The 20,925-nt window shown below is 34.5% G+C and overlaps 2 protein-coding genes across 2 annotated transcripts; one reads left to right on the top strand and one right to left on the bottom strand.

Annotated features, from left to right (window-relative positions):
• The first annotated feature begins 910 nt into the window (after positions 1 to 910).
• On the top strand, positions 911 to 10,236 carry LOC109240350 (protein SLOW GREEN 1, chloroplastic-like). The gene is made up of 2 exons (XM_019406976.1): positions 911 to 1,025; positions 9,572 to 10,236. Exons 1-2 carry the CDS (start codon positions 911 to 913, stop codon positions 10,234 to 10,236), a joined length of 780 nt encoding a protein of 259 aa, XP_019262521.1.
• A 5,760-nt stretch (positions 10,237 to 15,996) lies between these two features.
• On the bottom strand, positions 15,997 to 18,653 carry LOC109240357 (protein SODIUM POTASSIUM ROOT DEFECTIVE 2-like). The gene is made up of 4 exons (XM_019406985.1): positions 18,296 to 18,653; positions 17,455 to 17,905; positions 16,946 to 17,021; positions 15,997 to 16,400 (listed from the first exon to the last, which is right to left on the bottom strand). The coding sequence occupies exons 1-4, from the start codon at positions 18,430 to 18,432 to the stop codon at positions 16,135 to 16,137; spliced, it is 930 nt and encodes a 309-aa protein (XP_019262530.1). The 5' UTR covers positions 18,433 to 18,653; the 3' UTR covers positions 15,997 to 16,134.
• Positions 18,654 to 20,925: the final 2,272 nt, after the last annotated feature.

Genomic DNA, 20,925 nt, shown 5'->3' with positions numbered 1-20,925 from the left:
TTACTGGCCATCTCCATATTAACACCACCCGACTCTTTATTTGAGCCAATTAAACACACTTGGTGTACTGATGCAGCCCTCAAGGAGATCATTGATAAGTTACAAGTGCAGCCATTCAAATCCTTTACTTGGAGTAATAACCAGTTGCGATGTATGGGTCGATTGGTAGTAGGTGATTATCCACAGCTAAAGAAGACTATTATTACATTGTGGCATGCTTCAACTCAGGGAGGTCACTCTGGTAAGGATGCAACTATTAAGAGACTTCAGTCTTTATTCTATTGGAAGACTCTTATTCAAGATACTATGGACTTCATCAACAAATGTGATGTTTGTCAAAGACATAAATATGATACAGTTGCTTATCCTAGTTAATTACACCAATTACCAATAGCAGATGGGGTTTGGACTGATATTTGCTTAGATTTCACTGGAGGTTTACCTGCATCTAAGGGAAAGGATGTGATATTAGTAGTGGTGGACGGGCTGAGCAAGTATGGTCACTTCATGAGTCTGTCACATCCTTATACTGCTCAGTCTGTGGCTTAGAGTTTCATGGATAATGTCTTCAAGCTCCATGGTATGCCAGTATCCATACCTAGTGATAGAGATCCAATCTTTCTTAGTACCTTTTGGCATGAGTTGTTCACATTATAAGGGGTTCAGTTGAAAAGGTCCATAGCCTACCATTCACAAACAGATGGCCAGACTGAGGTCTTAAATAGAACTTTAGAGACTTATATGTTTTTGTTTAGATAAGCCTAAGGAATGGTCTTCCCACTTACCTCTTGTTGAGTGGTGGTATAACTCCACTTATTACTCAACCATTAAGTGCACCCCTTATGAGGTCTTGTATGGTCAAAAACCACCAATACATCTTCCTTACCTGGAAAGTGAAGCTGTTAATGAGATGGTGGATAGAACTTTAGCTGCTCGAGAAGCTATCATTCAGCTTCTAAAGTTTCACATCTCAAGAGCTTGGCAAAGAATGAGAGACCTAGCTAACAAACATAGGTCTGACAGAAGTTTGCAGTAGGAGATTGGGTGTATCTGAAGCTACAACCTTATATTAAAGTATTTGTAGCCACCAGACCATTCAACAAACTAGCAGCCAATTCCTTATCCTATTGTTGCTAAGGTTGGTGCAGTTGCCTATACCTTGTTGCTACCTGCAGATGTCTTAATTCATCCCACATACCATGTTTCTCAACTTAAACGATGTTTGAAAGTTCTAGATGCCATTAACCCCCTCTGGTCTTCCATTTATCTAACCCTTATTGTCATATACCTAAAGCTATACTGAGCAGGAGATTAGTTAAATGAGGCAACAAAGTTGTATGTCAGGTTCTTGTGAAATGGACTGGAATTGATGATTCTCAGGCCACTTGGGAGTATTATTCTGATTAGCAACATAGATTTCCTTCATTCCACCCTTGAAGTCAAGGGTGTTCTTTAGCGAGGGGTATTGATGCAAGAACGAGAAGATGCAGAATTAGCGATTGACGTGGCATGTTAGTTAGGAATTGTTAGAGTTAGTTATAATTGTCAGTAACTGTCATTGTGAAGGGATTGAGTGAGTTGTTTGTGTGAGTTGTTTTAGTTTTATAAATACATTTTAATCAAGCTAATAACATTCATTCAAAAATAAGATCTCATTCTACTTCTCTTCGCTATTCTTCTTCTTAGCTAAAATCTCGGAAGTGCCCTATTTAGATGCCATTGTTCTTCGAGCTAAGCTCCTAGTTTAATCTTCTCATTTTCAGTTCTTCGTTGCATCAAAAGGATTGCCTTTAAATTGATTGATGAACCCTTAACCACATAGTCTCTGGAAACAGTCACACAAAGTGCAAGTGCTTTTAATTTGGTTAGCAATCATATGATGTTGTAGGATAGGTGTGAGAGTTAGAAAATATCTAATTGTCAAAAATCGTATTTTGCCTTAACAGACAAATTATGGAGTAAAGGGATAAAACCTCATCCAAATGAAACCGACTTCAAATGCAAAGAGAATATATATTGAAGATTGGATGAGATTCATATAACCAACCTAAGAAGTATAGTTGTTATTAATGTTGCTGTGAAGTACAAGGAGTTTTATTTCTAGTCCATTATTATGCAAACCAAATACTAGTTCCTAGACAGGCTTGCAGCCAAAAACCCAAATCCATTGAAGCTTTTCGGCGGAGCCCGAAAATTGCCTTTGCTGCTTGTTTTGGCATGGTATAACAATAAACACATATAATTGGCAGAAAATATCCTTAGTTATAGATATTGACATCAAATAGCCAATAAATTTATATCACAATCTTTTTTTCTTCTTTGTCTATATCAACATGCATATTAAAATTTTATTTTCATTCTTTGTATATAAATTATATTATTCTTTGTATATCTGTCACGACCCTAACCGAAGGGCCGCGGGGGGCACCCGGTGCTTACTCAACCGAGTACCAACGTAACATATCTTTCTTATCATACTATCATGAGTAAATGAGTCAGAAAACCCATCATGAGATAACAAGAATAAAACATAAGGGAATACTCAACATATGAAGACCCAACATGACATACAAACTTATATATGTGACATACGGACCTATAAGGCCGACATGACCATTTGTATACTCAAAACATAGGCCAACAAGGCCATACAAGTATCCATACACCTGACATCTATCTACAACCCTCTAAGAGTACATAAAATTATAAAGGTCGGTACAGGGCCCCGCCATACCAATCAATACATATCCAAAGCATACTGACCAAATAGGCAACTCCGGAGCAAGTGAAGTACACCAACACCTTCGCTGAGCTGATAGCCTACTAGGAGGACTGTCAACCTATCAGTCGGGACCTGCGGGCATGAAATGCAGCGTCCCCAGGCAAAAGAGATGTCAGTACGAATAAAGTACCGAGTATGTAAGGCAGGAAAGCATAAACAACAACAGTAATGTAAAGAGAGATAGAGGAGATACAACATGTAACATCTGAGTGCCTCTGGGGGCTACTGATATGAAATGCATAATACATATATATACATAAACTTTTTAAAAACATTCGCCTCTGTGGGCATCATCATCATATCGTACCCGGCCTCAAAGAGGACTCGGTAAAGACATACCCATAAGGCTCGGTAGAATCGTACCCGACCACGTGGAGCTCGGTAAAACCCAACTTATCAGTGGTTGCACAATAGGTGCCGTACCCGGCCAACTATAACGCAGCTCGGTAGAGTAAAATAAATACATATATATGTCACACCTCCTTTTTACACACCCGAGGTATATAAGGGAATTTTTCCAATTGAAGTGACATTATTCGAAATGGGATTATTTATTTATTTTTTCAGAGTCGCCACTTGGCATGGTTTGTTTTACCGTGTCCCAAGTCACCGGTTTATTTTAGAATCCCAAATCGAGGAAAATTCGACTTTCCTTTTGAAGTCTGCGAACCAGAAATTCTGAATAAGAAATTCTGTTAACCCGGGGAAGGTGTTAGGCATCCCCGGATTCCGTGGTTCTAGCACGGTCGATTAAACTATTATAAATGGCCTATTATCTTATTTTAATACATGTTTCAGCCTATGGTACAATTTTTTAACTTATTAACCGCTTTTAATTATTTTTAACGAAGATTTCAACGTCACCTAAAATGCGTCTTTGGACCACACCACATGAAATGCACTCGCAGTCCGAGATATATTTTATTTAACGTTGTTGAGATTTGGATTTGGGTCACATGAAATGCACACCTGAGTTTAGGAAATTAATTTTAAAATAGCACGCCTAAAGCAACTACGCGCTTTCAAGTTAATAACAAGGTTTGTGAGGGCCATGGAAAATTCAACTAATGGCACGCCTCGATTTCTAAAGAGTTAAAATTAATTAAGTGAGGGCCATCAGTTTTGAGATTTTATTTGGCATGGCACGCCTTAAATTATTTCACAGGATTTTATTATTCGAGGTTGTTATAATCGGGTTACATGAAATGAACCCCCGAAATTTTGGAATTAGTTATCATGACTATATCACGGGAACCGTACCCATAATCACGATGATTTATTATAAACCGCACCTAAAGCATTTTAGGGAAAATTATTTGTCTTTCCACACAGCAAAGAATCAACCACCCAAATGTCACGTGTTCTTAGCCTTTCAAATGTGTTTTAAGGAATTGCTTTTTTATTAAACAAACTGTTATTACTGCCCTTTAAGCATGCGGATGACATTACTAAGGATGCAAGCCAAATAAAGAATATTAGATAGAATTAAGGACTTGAAGATCAACACGTCAAACCAATCACTACTAGGCCACAAATATAAGAACATCATCAGGGATCTCGAATGTTGAATCCTCTAGTCTAATTTCTCATTACAAGCAGGATCCATTTCATACAGCAATTTAAGTTTCATGATATACTTTACCACGCTAAATGCAAAAATAGCACATTGAGCTTATTTCTTCGCAAGGACAGAAACAAATATAAAAGGAAAATAGAAGAAAAATGAGAAAACCTACTACCACAATATCTTACCAGAATTTGATGAACTACACAAATATAGAAAAAGAGACACTATTAACTCGGCCATAGACCATTCGACACCAATCAGTTATGCTCGTAACTGAGATTATCCACAACTAAGAGAGCTATAATTTCTTTTGTTTGAAATATGATTTATATTCAACTAAGAAACAGATGAAAATGAGCGAACTCACATCTAATAGGAGTCTTATGAGCCAAAGAAAATTAAATATATCATTAAAAATCTAAAACAAAGACATACCTGCAATACCAGATATAGCTTTTACAATTGTTGACTTAATTTTTGAGTAGCAACTAATGAAGCAAACTTCAAAAAAAAAAAAAATCAGACAAGGGCTAGAAAAAATTCCGGGATGAAGCTCAGCTGCAACAGATTCGAAATCAGCAGGCAACAGCTTTGAAATCGACTTCCACAGCTTGTACCAAACCAGAAAAGAAGAAGTTGAGTTTTGAAATCAATTTTTTCCTTCAATCTTCCTTCAGAACTTCCGATTCTTCTTTTGTTTATCATAATTTTTGTGATTTTTTCATCTTCATTTCAAAATAGGGATGTGTGTGAAGGTGACAGATGGGTGAGATTGCGTAATCGAAGGTGTTGATAAGAGGGAGCTTCATTTGTTTTTGGGGAAGGGATCCGCTGGAAGGGTGTAAGCCACTTTTTAGAAATTAAGATTAAGAAGAAGACCTCCTGCAGATAAGCCGCTCTCTATTTTTCTTTTGAGGGGAGAATGGAGCGCTGTTTCTAGCTTCTTCAGGTTAGGGATCTAAGGGTAGGGTTTACGTAGGGATTAGGTACTATTATATAGGGCTAGAGATTAGGTTAGAGGAATGGGCCTAGAAATTATGGGCTAGGAAAAAATTTTGGGCTTAATTTGAGTACAAGAACTAGCTCAATATTCAATTAAATCTTTTCTTCAAATTCTTTTTCTTATCTTTTCTTTTTCTTTTCTTTAATTAAAAATTCTAAAATTAAAATCCTAGGTTATCTAAAAATGTTAAATTTCAAAAATTATAAAAGCTACTTAATTCAAAATTAAAAGAGAAAAATCAATAAAAGGAAAAAGTGTAAAAATGAAGCTTTTTTGTGATTTTCGAATTTTTATAAAGCAAATAATTACTGATTAATTCTAAAAATGTAAAAACAAATCCTAAATGAAATGCATGATATTTTGGTATTTTTTAATAATTTAAATAAAACTTAAACATGCACAATAATGCAAACAATTAAATAAAATTCTACAAAAATTTCTAAAAATAGCAAATAATTAAGAAAATCTATTTTCTTGGGATTCTGTAGGAGTAATTCATATAGGGCAAAAATCACGTGCTTACAATAAATAATGCATGCTCGACTCATGGAATCACGTTCTAAACCTTGCGGAGTGACGTAAGGTCGTTGCACCTTCGATTAAAATTATGGACATCATACCATCAATATGAATTTCACTAGGACTCAAGGATCATACATACTTTCTTAGAATAACTTTGTACTGAAAGAACAACATGAACAACCTTAGTTGCTAGGAGTAGATTCATTATGAAATAGCATATCGTTTATGTTCATTTTATTTTAGATCATGCCAAAAGAAAGAATAAAGTGCCTTAACATACCTTAAACCCGTTGAGTCCTTAGTCCCTTCCAAGCAACTCTTAAAACATGTCAACTCAATCTATCATAGTATAAGGAGATTCAAAATCAGTGCTGAGCAAAGGCTCAGTCTATAACTTAAGCTAGTAGCTCGTTTGCGTAGATTTGAGCAGCATCTCCCTTGTAACAAGGGCCTCCACCAATACCATATACCAACAACAACAACCAGATAAATCCATCAACATATAAATGTCAATAACAAGACACCACATAACAACAATAAGTCACAACTACTTCACGACGAGCGGCAAGCTCCAATTGAAATCCGTATAACCCATATCACCCCTTATAGACTTCTTACATTAACTTAAAAGTATCATATACATGATAATGAAGTCATTGATCAATGATTCCATCCTTATACCATATATTTATAACAAAGGAAACAATCCACAACTCCAACTATCTTCAATTAGTAACTTTATTCAATAGTTCATGTCTACTCCATCCATTTAACTTAATCAACATCAAGATAACCTTAAGCACATTCAAGAACACAATACACATACCTCCTACAGTAACTTCAAGTCGAAATCCAAGTTATATTCAGCTTACAACAACCCTCAATGGCAATACAACACCATAGAAGTGACTTAAGCTAATCCAAGTATTATCTTGTAGTTTATCATCCTAACAACTTAACCAACATACAAGAAAGCTTAAGAACAATTAGTAGGTTTTTATACTCACCTTAGACAGCATCAACAACTTGGAATTTCATCCAAATACAGCCCACAATAACCCTCAATGACACCACAACCTTAAAAAGGTGTTGTTCTTCACTAGAACTAAGTTTTGATGTTGAAATATGGTGTAATCACTTTGGAATCACTTCAAACCCTTGTGGTATATGTTTAGGAGAAGTTTGGAGACGACGTTTACTTGAAAAATGAGCAAAAATAGGCGTCCAAATCGTTTATAAATTGAAGTAGGTCAACCACCGCCTAAGTGGGTCCCATTGGGAGCTGCTTGCGCAGTCTCGCGAAAACACGAATATCTCTGTACTCCATTGTCTTATTGACAAATGGTTTAATGCGTTAGAAACTAGACTAGTAGATCTTCAATTTGGTAGGTAGACCACCACATGATTCCAGGTGTACTTGGAGAAATGCTCAGATACATTTGACCTAAATTTTAGCAAGTTTATGAATGTAACTTGTGATGACCTTTGCCAACTCTTGTTCCACAACTTGCTTGCCTTCAAAATGTAAAAAATGAATATCATACGACTAAACCTTCTTATCATGTTTAGAACCCTAGTCTCACCCCAAAGTACATGTTATAACATTCCAAATTTGTCGACTTTCGACGAAACTTATTTTCTTCAATTGGTTTAGCTTCTAAGAATTCCAACCCTCTTGGTACTCGTTATTCATGATCTTAAATATTTGTAACCTCCAAGGTAACATGATTAACTTACTTTATTTGCTTCCAAATATAATCTCACTTCCGAGCTTACATCAATGACTTACGACGTACTCTTACATATGAAAACTTGGGGTGTAACAATATCAATAATATAAAACTCTATATATATAGTTATTGCTACTTTTATATTAATTTATATCACAATAATAATATGATATTATTTATATATCATAGTGTATAGCACATCACACATGTGTATACCAAAATAGATATCATAAATTTATTTTTCTTCTTTGTGTATATCAAAAATTAATTTTCTTTGTATAACAAAATATTATTTACTCCCACAATTATATTTAATTTTTATATATTTTAGAACTTGCTTGAACATGCTATATCAAAAATTTATTTTCCTTTTTTGATCAGTAATTATTAATTATATTATTTGTATATGACATTGTATAACATAATAATAGTGTGCAATCAAAAAAAAATATTAAAATTTTATTTTCCTTCTTTGTATAACACATTTCAGATTGAAAACTCAAGTTCAAGACGACTCCACATGTGTATCCCCTGTTATAACTCGTGTATATCTCAATGTATATCAGTGATATCTCATGTATATTATTTGTATCTGTGTATATCCATAAAAATTTGTGTTATATATGCGATATACAATGTGATAAACACGGGCGTCCATAAAAAATTGTGTTGTATACACGATATACAAAGTGATATACACAGACATCCTTAAAACTTGTGTGTGATATACACTGATGTACATGATATACAACATGATATACACATGTCGTAGTTGAATTTTTAGGTCTGATTTTTTTACCTGAAACCAGTCTAAATCACTTATAAGCTTGCTTAATTTTTGTATATAGCCTCGTTTAGGTATTCTCAACCAATTTCAATCACACCCACTCATTCAATCCAACCAAAAAAGGAAGAGAGAAGAAAACAAAGTTGAAATATATTTTTTCTCTCTTAGTTTTTGCTAATCTTGCCCAATTTTTTTATATAGTCTCGTTTAGGTATTTTCAACCAATTTCAATCACACCCACTCATTCAATCCAACCAAAAAAATAGAGAGAAGAAAAATAAAGTTGAAATATATATTCTCTCTTAGTTTTGTGCTTCTGATTTTCTCTGATGTGAGATGAACCTTACCTTTACATCCCACTAATTTTTTTTTGCATAATTTGCAAGAATTTTTGCTAAACTATGAGAGTAAAAGAGAAGAGATAGAAGGAGAAATACAAGGAGGAAAAGGGGGAGGGAAGCCAAAATAAGCGTGTAATTTTTTTTTTAGAGAGAATACAAAAAAGAGTAGTTATTTTAAGATTTGTCTACATAATGCCAATTGTTTGGGCTATCTTTGTCAAACCTAATATAAGGTTAAAAAATTGTCAATTTCTGTTATGTGTTGTTATAGGATGCCAATTTCTCTTTTTCCTTTGCCAAAATATTTTGAAGAATTAATCCAAATAACATTTCATCTAATATCTTAAATTAAAAATAGCCGATGAAAGTATAATATATGTATAATTTATGTATTATATGTGTATAATTATGTATAATCAATGTATATGGTTAGAAAAAGTAAATAATGAATATGAACGGTGTTATAAATATATTATATTATGGATGTTAATTTAATACTCTGTTGTAAATAAGCTTCCTGAAGAAGCTTATCTATATGGGACTCCGCCGTAAATATGTTTATCTATTGAGTACTCTATTGGAAATAAGCTTCCCGAAGAAGCTTATCACTTCGGTACCCGGTTATGGATAAATATTACCCCTGGTAGAAGATTGCTCTGTCTTAACTAAACAACCCCTTAATAATTCTCTTTACTTTAGAACCCAATTACCATTATCTTTATCCTCCTCCTCAATTCTTAAAACCCCTAAATCACAACCCTTCAAATCATTAACCCCACTCTCTTTCCTTAAACCCACACTAATCTCCACCATTACCGCCACTGCACTTTTCCTCACAGGATTCTATCTCAACCCTAAGCCAGCCATTTCTTCCCCTCTTTCTCCCCCGCCCACCGTTGACACAACAACTGTAAATGAAGAGAATACCGAAAATGCCCTTAAAGAGGAGCTTGTCTCTAACCCTAATAATGTTGATACACCTGCAAATGAAGCAGTATCAGAAGATAATACCAAAAATTCCCTCGAAGAGGAACTCCTCTCTAACCCCAATGATGTTGAAATCATGAGAAATTTGTTAGAAAATCACATTAAGAATAGAGAATTAGTCGATGCCCTTAGCATATTAAACAAGTTAATTGAGCTCGAGCCGAATGAGACAGAGTGGCATTTCTTGAAATCTCATTTATATGTTCATAAAGGGGAGCTTGAATTAGCAAAACTAGGATTTAGAGAAGTAATATCAAAGGATCCTTATCTCGTCGAAGCTTATCGCGGGCTTGTTGTCGTGGCGGGATCAGAAGATGAGTCCATTGAGGAAATGAAGGAAATAGAGAAAAATGTTGAGGAGGGAATTAAAATGTGTGAGGAGGAGAATAGAAAGGATGAAATGAGGGATTTTAAGCTCTTGCTTGCGCAAATATGGGTTATTGAAGGTAAATATGATGAGGCGTTAAAGGTTTATCACGAGTTAGTCGATGAGGAGCCGAGTGATTTTAGGCCTTAATTGTGTCAAGGCATGATATATACAATGTTGAAGAAGAACGATGAGGCTGAGAAGTATTTTGAGAAGTATTGGGGACTGGTACCGTGTGAGAATCCTAATGCAAGGTTTGAATTTATGATGGTAACTTTATGGAAACAAAGGTTTTTGTTGGAGGATTATATGATTGCGGTATGGTAGAAATCGAGTTGCATTATGTGTTTGTAGTTTGTTTATATTTTTCTTGTTAGATGTTTAGATTATTTTAAAATCTCTGATTTGAGAAGGTAGGTTTTTATATTTACTTTTATCAATAAGGTTCGAATTCAGACATCAAACAAAAATCTTTGTAATTTACTGGAATAGAGCTCAAAACATCGTTAGTGTAGATTCATATAGCCGATCCCTACTTGTTTGGAACTGAGGCAGAGCTGATGCTTGTTGGTGAATGGAACTTGAAGCTATTTAAATTCAAATGATATTTTGAATGACATGATAAACTATATTGAATTTTATCAAGAATGTGAAACAGATTGATACTTTGTGATATTAATCATTCTTGTGCAATATGCTCCGAGTCCTATATGTTGTGAGTTGTGACTTCTGAGGCTGAAGACACAAGATTTCATGGGAAAAGTTAGCTGCTACAGATATGTGGGAGAGTTAGCGATTACTCTGCTTCATTTAAACAAGTCTAACTGTTGGTGCAATAGATCCTTGTGGTCCAGCCCTTTCCTGGACCCCGCGCATAGCGGGATCTTAGTGCACCGGGCTAACTGGTGGTCCTAGCTTGAGGTATGTTATTCATACCATACTACACTTGCAATCCAAGAACTAAGAGGGAAATCTGAGTTCATTAGAGATAACATGACCCCAGTTTCTTAAAAATGTGGAACTCTGTTATTTCTGAAATTATCCTAAACGCGTAGTGTTTGTTCAGACTAAATGGAGATTAAGCTCACACAGACAAATTAAACCTGTATGTGCTTTGTTGTTTTGCAGAGTGAAATCAAGAGACTTCGTCCTAAGAAAGTAGTCTTTATTATTTAGTTGTTCTGTTTTTCATTTTTTCTTTATTCTTCCGGTGGTGCATTTGGTGGGAGGTTTGGAGGTCTGGACTAGATCCTTGTACAATAATGTAGGAGATTTGCATGATTACAAGATTGGTAAACATAACTTGAGCATCAGGCTACAACATTTCATGTTCCAATATAGTTGCTTATCTAGTTTTTGGAATACTAGTTAGAAGTTCATTAGTACATGTTATGTTGATCTTCTCCTACATGGGGTTTTCTGTGAATAGCTATGTTGCTCAGACTCTCAAAACATGCCGTCGGGTTCATGTCGGATCGTCCAAAAGTAATGTATTTTTTAAGAATCCGATACGGGTACGGCAACTTTTTGGAGATTTCTCACAATATAGGACTGAATAGCCCACTAGAAATTCATTTCTCTTTGCCTCTTGGGCTTTGGTCTAAGGGGAAGAGCGTAACAAGTGATGTATGGATTAGCCACACGTCACGATTTCAAACGGTGCTTATTATTTAAGTGAAGAAGAGTTGAGGTACTCATTATTGACTGGTTTCAAACGGTGCGCCATTGACCATCTCAGTTATGAAAAGAAAGGAAAAATTATTGGAGTCCAAAGATGCTCTTTTCTCTTCATGTCTTGAAGTTCTGTTTATACTGAATCTACTAATTTAACCCCAATATAAAGGTGGAAAGAAAATCTTAGTAATAACACAAAACCTCAGCATTTTCTTTTAAACCATTTTCAATGAATTGGAAAATCTCTTGATTCAAGTGTCATGACTCATGTGATATGTTTAGACGAAGTTGTATGACAACAATATATGCATCATTGATCCTTTTCATTGGAAAGTTTTCAATATACAGGCTATAGTGTAATAATTCTACATGTTTCTAATCAACAGTAGAATGGCCCTGCGTTGACATTAACATAGTCTTCGTATTACTCACATACCTAAATAGGTGGATTTTTTTTTGTTGGGTTTATGAGATTCATCAAAATAGAACCTTTGGAGAAATGTTTGGAGATTTGACTATGTATGTATGGATTAACTAACACAGAGGAAGGGAGCTTGCTAACTAATACTCCGTCGGTTTCATTTATCATCCTGTTCGACTGGGCACGAAATATAAGGTAGATTTTTTAAATTTGTGGTCTTTAAATGTACCATAACATTTTTCGAGAATAGAAGTGGTTCGTTTTATTTCTATACGCAATTCAAGATTTCATATGTATTCATGTTGGCAATTTTTTATGTGACTTTGGTGGGTTGTCCCCCCTTCCTACGGGTTCTCCCACCAACCTAGTGACGCACCAACCACGCCCCTTCTCTTTCTCCAATCATAAAGCCTCCTGATCCCTTTATTTGTCTTTGATCCCCTAATTAAGTAAGAGCCCGCTCTTTCTAATTTTTTTTTTTTTAAAGAAAAAAAGGGGCGAAGCACCCGTTTGAAGTGGCAAAGGCCTATGCTACAGTAAGTAAGAAGAAAAAAAAGTAGGTTGAAGTTACAAAGTCACTTAGTTGAACTAGAAAACTATAAAGAAAGGGAAGCTAATGTTAGGAAGTAAGCTCAGTTGGTTAAGGGCTATGAAAGCTTCTCATTTTCAGGTAAAATGGGATGTTTAAATTAAATTATTTTCAGATTTAGAAATGAGTTATTCTTTTTAGAACATATTAAAAAAATAAGATCACATAAACTGAAATGAAATGAGTAACAAATGAAATTGTAAACTTGGCTCCACCCTCTCACCTTCCCCATTGCTCAGAGTAAAACGAAAGAGAATGAATATGAAAGAGGAAGCTTCCTTGAAAATTATTGCCAGATTCCTTTTCCTTTCCGGGCAGCTGAGGATACAATCTTTCAGCTTTATCTGCAGCAAGAAAACTTTGGAACAATGCTAAATTTACTGAAAAGATCTACTTATAACTGGTGTCTGCACAAGATAATAAATGTAATTATATTGCATCTCTTGCATATAAAATTTTGGTTATGTGATATGTATTCTCACTTTAGCCTACGAATCTTATGAGTAAATTGCTTGGTTTGTGTACAACTATTTTCTTTTTTTTTTAGTCGAGTTTATCCTGTGACATGTGGTAAAGTAACAGTTAATTTTACCCATGGTCATCAACTTTTGTGTTTGTTACCCAAAAATCACTTTTCTTGTTTTTGTTACGTAAAAAGCATTCAACTTTGACTTTTCTTTCTTTTGTTACACAAAAATCATTTTACTTTGCTCTAGTTTATCACAAAAGTCATATTTTTACTTGAAAAGTCTATTATGCCCTTGATATTAGGAAAAATGCACAAGTACCCCCCTGACCTATACCTGGATTCCCAACTACACACTTTTTCTTCACGGAAATCCTATTACCCCCTAAACTTATTTTAAATGGAATTATTTGCACCCTTAACGCTGATGTGGCAGAGTGTGTGTATTTCACTCTCCCAAAGGAGAGTGAGAAGAAGGAAAAAATGATTTTCAGATTATTTTTTATTTTCTTTACCATTTTTTCTTACTTTTTTTTTCCTCTTCCTTTTTCTTTGTCTTTTTTCTTTTACTTTTTTTTCGTTTCTTCTCTAATTCCGACGGATATTCATTCACCGGTGACTTTGTCTAACCGTTTTTCTTTCATTTTTTCTTTTCACACACAAATTAAACTCTCAAAAGGATCTATTCATAAGCAAAGCAAAATACACTCAGATTTGGGGGGGAAAATTCGTCATTGAAAAACCTTCTCACGCCGAAAAAAATGATGTATTGAAATTTTAACTGAAAAAAGTTTTCTCAGCTTATATTCGTTTTTATTTCTTTTGCTCTTCCTCCCACACATNCACATAAATTACACTTTCAAGAAACTTATATATATATATATATATATATATATATATATATATATATATATATATATATATATAATACACTTAGATCGGGATAAAAATCTGTCGCCGGAAAAAATGGTGTTTCTGAAATTCCGACGACCACAATTGTATGTTGCCGGTGACCAAAACAAAAAGAAAGAGAATGAAATAACAAAAAAATGATAATAATAAGAAATAAGAAAAAAGAATAAGAAAAAGAAGAAAGAATTAAAAAAGTACTAAAAATACATGTGGGGGCGCGTGTATCTCACCACTTGCCAAGAGTTTGGTTGTCAGCATTAAGGGTGCAAATAATTATATTTAAAATAAATTTAGGGGGTAATAGGATTTCCGCAAAGAAAAAGTGTGTAGTTGGGAATCCGGGTCTAGGTCACGGGGTACTTATGTATTTTTCCTTGATATTATATAAACCTTTATATTTATGGAATACCTTCTATATTATATACTATATAATGTATTTTTAACTATGTATTTTATTTATAAATAAAATAACTGAATATTATTTTATTTATTATTCTTATAATATATTCGTATATTTAATTTTTTTTCTTAACGTTGATTAATAAAATATATAGTTACAGATATATAAATATTATAGGCAAAATACATAGTTTACCTATCAAACTTGCACCGAAATCCCTGTTACACACCTTTTTTTTACGGGAAACTTCTTATACACTCAACCTTTTAAAAGCGTATCGAAAACACACCTTTTTTATTACGTGTCACTCGCGTGTTTTTCACACATAAGAGGCGAGTGGACATTAAAATTTCGTGTCTAAAGGCTCATTTTGACAGCACTTGTCCAGCCTTTTCATATTTTTATTTTTCTAAATCCTTTCCTTTATTTTTTAGAATCCACTATTATTTTCCATCTTTTTCCATTACTGCACCATCGCCTCTTACACTACCATACCATCAAATATTTTTGCAAAGATTTAGAGGAGGATAAAAAAAATCAGAGATTCATATTCAACATAGGAATCCTTGAATGACGCGCTGAGCTGCCACGGTGGCCAAATGCTGAAGGAAAAATTCATGAAGTTCTTCGTATGTGTGTTGTGAGATTTTGTGGGTTCTAATTGGGTCTGTGGAGTTTCTTTCATTTCAGCCATTGATGGATTGAGAATTTTGGGTTCTTGGGTTCTTTTTTGTTTTTAGTGTTGCTTGGTATAAGCAATTTTGGTACTCAAACTATATAATCGGTTGGTCAATTTGAAAGAGGGAAGATACAAATACAAAGGAATTTTATGGAAACTATTTAGTCAGTAGTGTGTTGACAGAGATTCAATATGTTATCCTAATAATTTGAAAATTAAAATTAAACTTTGGGTGGTGGGGGGAGGGGGGCAGCCATGGTGGTACAGCCTTGGGAAGATGAAGAAGATGGAAATAATTGTAAATTCAAGTTTTTTTGAAGTCAACAACACGTGTCACGATATTATTAGTGCGTGACTATACTTGACGAGAAAAAAGTGGTCCAGTACTGAAGAGGTGTGTTTTAGACACACTTTTAAAAGGTTGAGTAAATAAGAAGTTTCCCGTGAAAAAAAGGTGTGTAACAGGGATTTTGGTGCAAGTTTGATGTGTAAACTATGTATTTTGCCTATGTTATATAATATAGAAGGTATTACATAAATATGAAGGTTTATATAATATCAATGGCATAATAGACTTTTCAAGTAAAAATGTGACTTTTGTGATAACTAGAGCAAAGTAAAATGATTTTTGTGTACCAAAAGAAAAAAAAGTGACTTTTATGTAATGAACACAAAATTGAATGATTTTTACGTAACAAAAAAAAAGTTACTTTTGGGTAACAAACACAAAAATTTAATGACCATGGATAATATTATCTCGGTGAAGTAAGTAGGCAGCAAAAAAAATTCCATGAAAATCAAAAAGTTCACCAGCACCACAATGTAAAATCCATCAGAAAGATGATTTAAAAAAAAAAGATCCCAGGCTATAATTTCCTTTATCGAAAGCACATAACCTTTCAAAAATTTACATAAGGTGAATAGTTGTTGGACTTGGAGGAACATTATTATCTATTTTGTCATGAGACAGTACCAACTGCTGCTTGACCTCTTTCATGAACTCAGAATTACTCAAATTAACTTTGGCTGAAGAAGGGACTGAAGAAGCCAGTGTTGGTGTCATAAGCTGTGCATTCTTCACCTTTGAAATGCTTGCAAGAACCCCTAATGGTGTCACATCCCCGATAACCGTTACCTTCTTCGCAGCAAAATCTATGTTGAAAGATGTCACGCCTGCACGGTGCAAAAGATATTTGCACGATCAGATTGCTTATAAGGTAATTACAGGTAAAAGAACTATAGTCTACATGTCGCGCTAACACTGAGTTTGACATGCGCTATTGAAAGCATTAGTTCTTTAACATGTCGTCATGGTGGCTGTGGTGGTGGAAGGGAGGAGGTTTTAGTGGTGGAGAACAAGTGGAGAGGATGGGGTAAAATGGGCTGGGGGCGGTGACGTGTCATGAGATCTGATGTCCATCTCACCAAAATATCAGTGCCACGCGAAATTGGGTGTCCATCTTCAACAATCCTAACAGAGGAGAGGTATATCTGAACCATTTGGGTAATGACGAGGATACTTTTGTGTGGATAGTATAATGAAAGGTAAATTGATCCTTTTTGCATAGTAGAGGAGCAAATTTGGTCATTTTCTCTAAATTTATATTGACAGTGTATACAAGTTAAGAAAATGACGCTTCGAGAAAATGTCAAAGGGGGCATGTCAATGGTCCCCAACAAAGGAGAAAAAAGTTATCACAAAGTGCAGAGGTACACACCTTGCATTCTGGATATATGTTTCCTCATCTTCCTTTCACATCCTTTACAGTGCAGTGAAACTCTAAGAACAACCACCTGCAACAAATATTCATTACTCTGTCATAAAATTGCCTCTTTTGTCCTTTTTTGGACCACTTTCTACAACCAAACCAAAATACTTTTTGCGGCGACTAAAGGGATAGCCACGTAAATTTGTCTTCGATAACAGGATCTTTACACAAGTAGTCAGTCAGATTCACTATTTACTTTTCCTAGCCGGCATACATATACTATATACTTATATATCATACACTGATTCATTGTTTACTTTTTCTAGCCGGCATACATGTATTATATACTTATATATCGTACACCGAGTATATACAATTATATACATATTATATACATGGATTATACATATATTATACATCAGCCGGCTATTGTTAGTTTAAACAGTTAGGTGGACGGTTATTTAGGTTAATTCTTCGAAAACACTTTATGATTTGAAAGGAGAAGAGCAAGAAAAAACCTGATTAGCAGATGCAGAAGATGGTGGTGGTTTTGTAGGACAAGATTCATCTGTTTCTGTTTTCACAGCTTCCACAGAATTACTAGGAACCAACTTGAGAACAGGGTCAAAATCTGATAAAGCATCCAACAAATTACTTTTCTCACCCAAAAGATACCTAGAAGAACCAGGTGGTGTTATAAATTCACCAGGTTTTGTACACCTCCAGCTACTACTAGTTGTAGTCTTAATACTAATATTCTCATTTCCCTCAGCACTGCTCTTCCTTTTCTCATCATCCTTACTTATCAATGGCTTTCTTGAACCCTTTCTCTTGGTTTCTTTAGCCGGTTTCGAGGATGATTTTCGGTTCTTGTTCTGAGGTTTTGGTGAAATTGGTGAGTGAGCTGAGCAAGGAGCAGAGACGGATTTAGGACCCGTTCGTCGCGAATCCCTGATTATGGGGTTGTACCTGAAGAGAAGATTAAAAATGAATACTTTGACAGAATATTCATGTTGTATTGGTTACTAAAATGCATCACAGTTTATAAGACTTCCCGAAAAACTAAGAGATAAGGACAGTCCGGTGCACAAGGCATCACGCGTTCACGCAGGATTCAGGGAAGGGCCGGACTCTAAGGGGTATGATCTAGACAGTCTACCCTAATGCAAACATTAGTGTCTGCTTCCACGGCTCGAACCCGCGACCTATAGGTCACACGGACACAACTTTACCGTTGCTCCAAGGCTCCCCTTCGAAAAACTAAGAGATACTTAGAGTTTAAAAAATCATCTATTTTTACAAAGATACGTAGTACTATCATTTTTAAAGAAATAAATGCATTAATTCCAACAGTAGTACCGGTCAATAGCGCGGCTACTGGAAATGCTGCCGCCGCCGAGTTGGATAGTGGAAGAGGAAGCTGAAGAAGAAGAAGCTTCTTCCATACTAAGACATATTGCTGTTGCAGCTTGGGATGCACAGAATATATCTTTCATTTTTCAAGAAAGTTAATGAGTCTAGAAATGTAAGGATAATATATGGGAAGTAGTGGAATTTGAAGGCTAATTAATGGTTTAGAGAATCTGCATCAAAACTTTTGGTGAAAGCAAAAAAGAGTGAAGGAACTGTTTGAGAGAATGCTTTTATAATTGAAAGTGTTGAGATAGAAGGAGATAAGGAGTGTGAGTTGTTTACTATGGGAAGGAGAATTGAAGGAATTGATACTGCATATAGTAGTATTTTTACTGTTTTATATGTATTTAAGTTCACATGCTAACTTATGATACCAGCCTGGAGATAGATTCTTTTTCAACTTACTGAAATTTACTCTAACATTTTACTCCATTTTAGTTGGTGTATCGGCAGCTGAGAGACAAAGCATCCCGCATTCATGGGGTCCACAAAAGGGTCGCACCCATGGGCGGAGCTAGAGTGCCGAGAGCGAGTTCGGCCGAATCCAGTAGTTTTGGTTCGAATCCTGTATTTGTCTTAAAAAATTCATTGAATATGTATAAATTATTAATTTAGAACCCAGTAACTTAAGGCGATTAAAATCTCGAACCCATAAGCTTGAAATCCTGACTCCGCCTCTGATCGCACCCAAAGGGTGTGTCATGACTTCTAATAATTTTTTGAACTTCAAAAGTTAGTTAAGTATTGCGATAAAAATTTGCGTTTATTAATAAAGGAAAAACAACAACAACAACAACTACCCAGTATAATCCCACCAAGTGGGGTCTGGGGAGGGTAGGATGTACGCAGTCTTACCCCTACTCTTCCAGGGTAGGGAGACTGTTTCCGAATGACCCTCGGCAAAAGAGAAAAGGGTGCAAATTTTCTCACCTAAAGGAAATATGTGAAATTATCCTCCATTATATTTTCGGGTATTCCTACCCTTGTCGTTAGTGAAATATCTTGTATTTTTTCTTAACCCTAGTAGAGTATATAGCAAAATGATAATAAATCGTAGTCAAAAGTAGAGGGATAGATTCGGACTTTTTCCAAAATGCTTTGACACATGGAATTCATAAATATACAATACCTATGTGAATGAGGAATAAGTACTTGCACAGATTAAAAATTACTCTCTCCTATCCATAATAAATGACCAATTTGCTTTTGGCATGCCTATTAAGAAAATACTAGATTCTTTACAAAAATACCTAATATGACTAAACTACCCTTAATTAAATATTTCATGTGAGGAGTAAGAAAACTTTTTAGGGATATGTAAATAAAGATAATTTTATAAAAACAAATTGAATTCTTTCTTGATTATATAAATGGACACTTATTTTGGACAAAATAAAAAGCAAATTGATCACTTGTGAACCGGAGGGAGTAAAAATTAAGTAACAATATTGGTGAATTGTGATTAAATACCCATATTTAATAAGTTAAAGTTGAAGGAGTGACACTCGTGGACTGGGTTTTCTGAAAGATTCAGTGACAGTTTCCTAAGAGTGCGCTTCTGCCTCATTTATCTAAACATTTTATTATTTTATGTTATTAGACTTCTTTTTTGATACAATACATAAACAGTAAAAATTTATTTGCACGGAGTGTTTATATCAAATCATACTAATTTACAATAGTTAAGTGATAAATTAAGGGAGATAATGTGTACTATTTAAATATAATTTAGTGATAAGTACTTATTCAATGATATAAACAACCGGTGCAAATAAGTTTTTACGGCTAGAAATACCGAGTTGTTAAAAGTAAAAAATTAAATGATACTCTAGGGATGGCCTACATAGAATGAGACACTGCAACGGCTAAATAATCTGTAGACACTCAATTTTTTTCTTCTTAGCATGCAATTCAAAGTTCAGATTTCATGTGCAGTTGTTCACTTATTATGATACAAAAAAACAGAAACTTTTTGTTTCATTCTATTCATGGGGTTTTAACAAACTGCCAAGCTAAATAAATTTACTTCATTTATTTTTTTTAATTACTCGATATTCCAAATTCAATATTCATTTTCAGACATATGAGTTACAATTTTTGGTGTTGTGTTCTACATTGATCCAAAGATATAAGATATGGTTAGTATTAATTTAGAAGGCGGAGGCGTAAGACGAAACATGTTACTCCCTATGTTTCGATTTAGATGGTACATTTCGATTATTGAGAGTCAATTTAACTAAACTTCGAAGCTAAATTGGATTAGCTTAACTCAATATTTTAAAATTAAAATTTAGTTATTCAAAAACTGTACGAGAAGTACTATAAGTTGCAGTTTTTCTCATGTTAATATGATAAAAAAAATATTTTAAAATGTTGGTCAAACTTTATACAGTTTGACTCTCGATAAACGAAATATGTCATCTAATTTGAAACTGATAGAGTGCTTATTATGAGATATAAATCTTCTTCTTTTAAAAATTTGCAGAAACAACAATAACAAACCCAGTGTAATTTCACAAGTGAGGTCTGGAGAGGGTAGTGTGTATTAGAACTAATACATTCAATTGAACCATCTT

Source organism: Nicotiana attenuata, unplaced genomic scaffold (assembly GCF_001879085.1).
Source record: "Nicotiana attenuata strain UT unplaced genomic scaffold, NIATTr2, whole genome shotgun sequence".
Classification (NCBI taxonomy): Eukaryota; Viridiplantae; Streptophyta; class Magnoliopsida; order Solanales; family Solanaceae; genus Nicotiana; species Nicotiana attenuata.
This window is presented reverse-complemented; position numbering and strand designations above follow the sequence as displayed.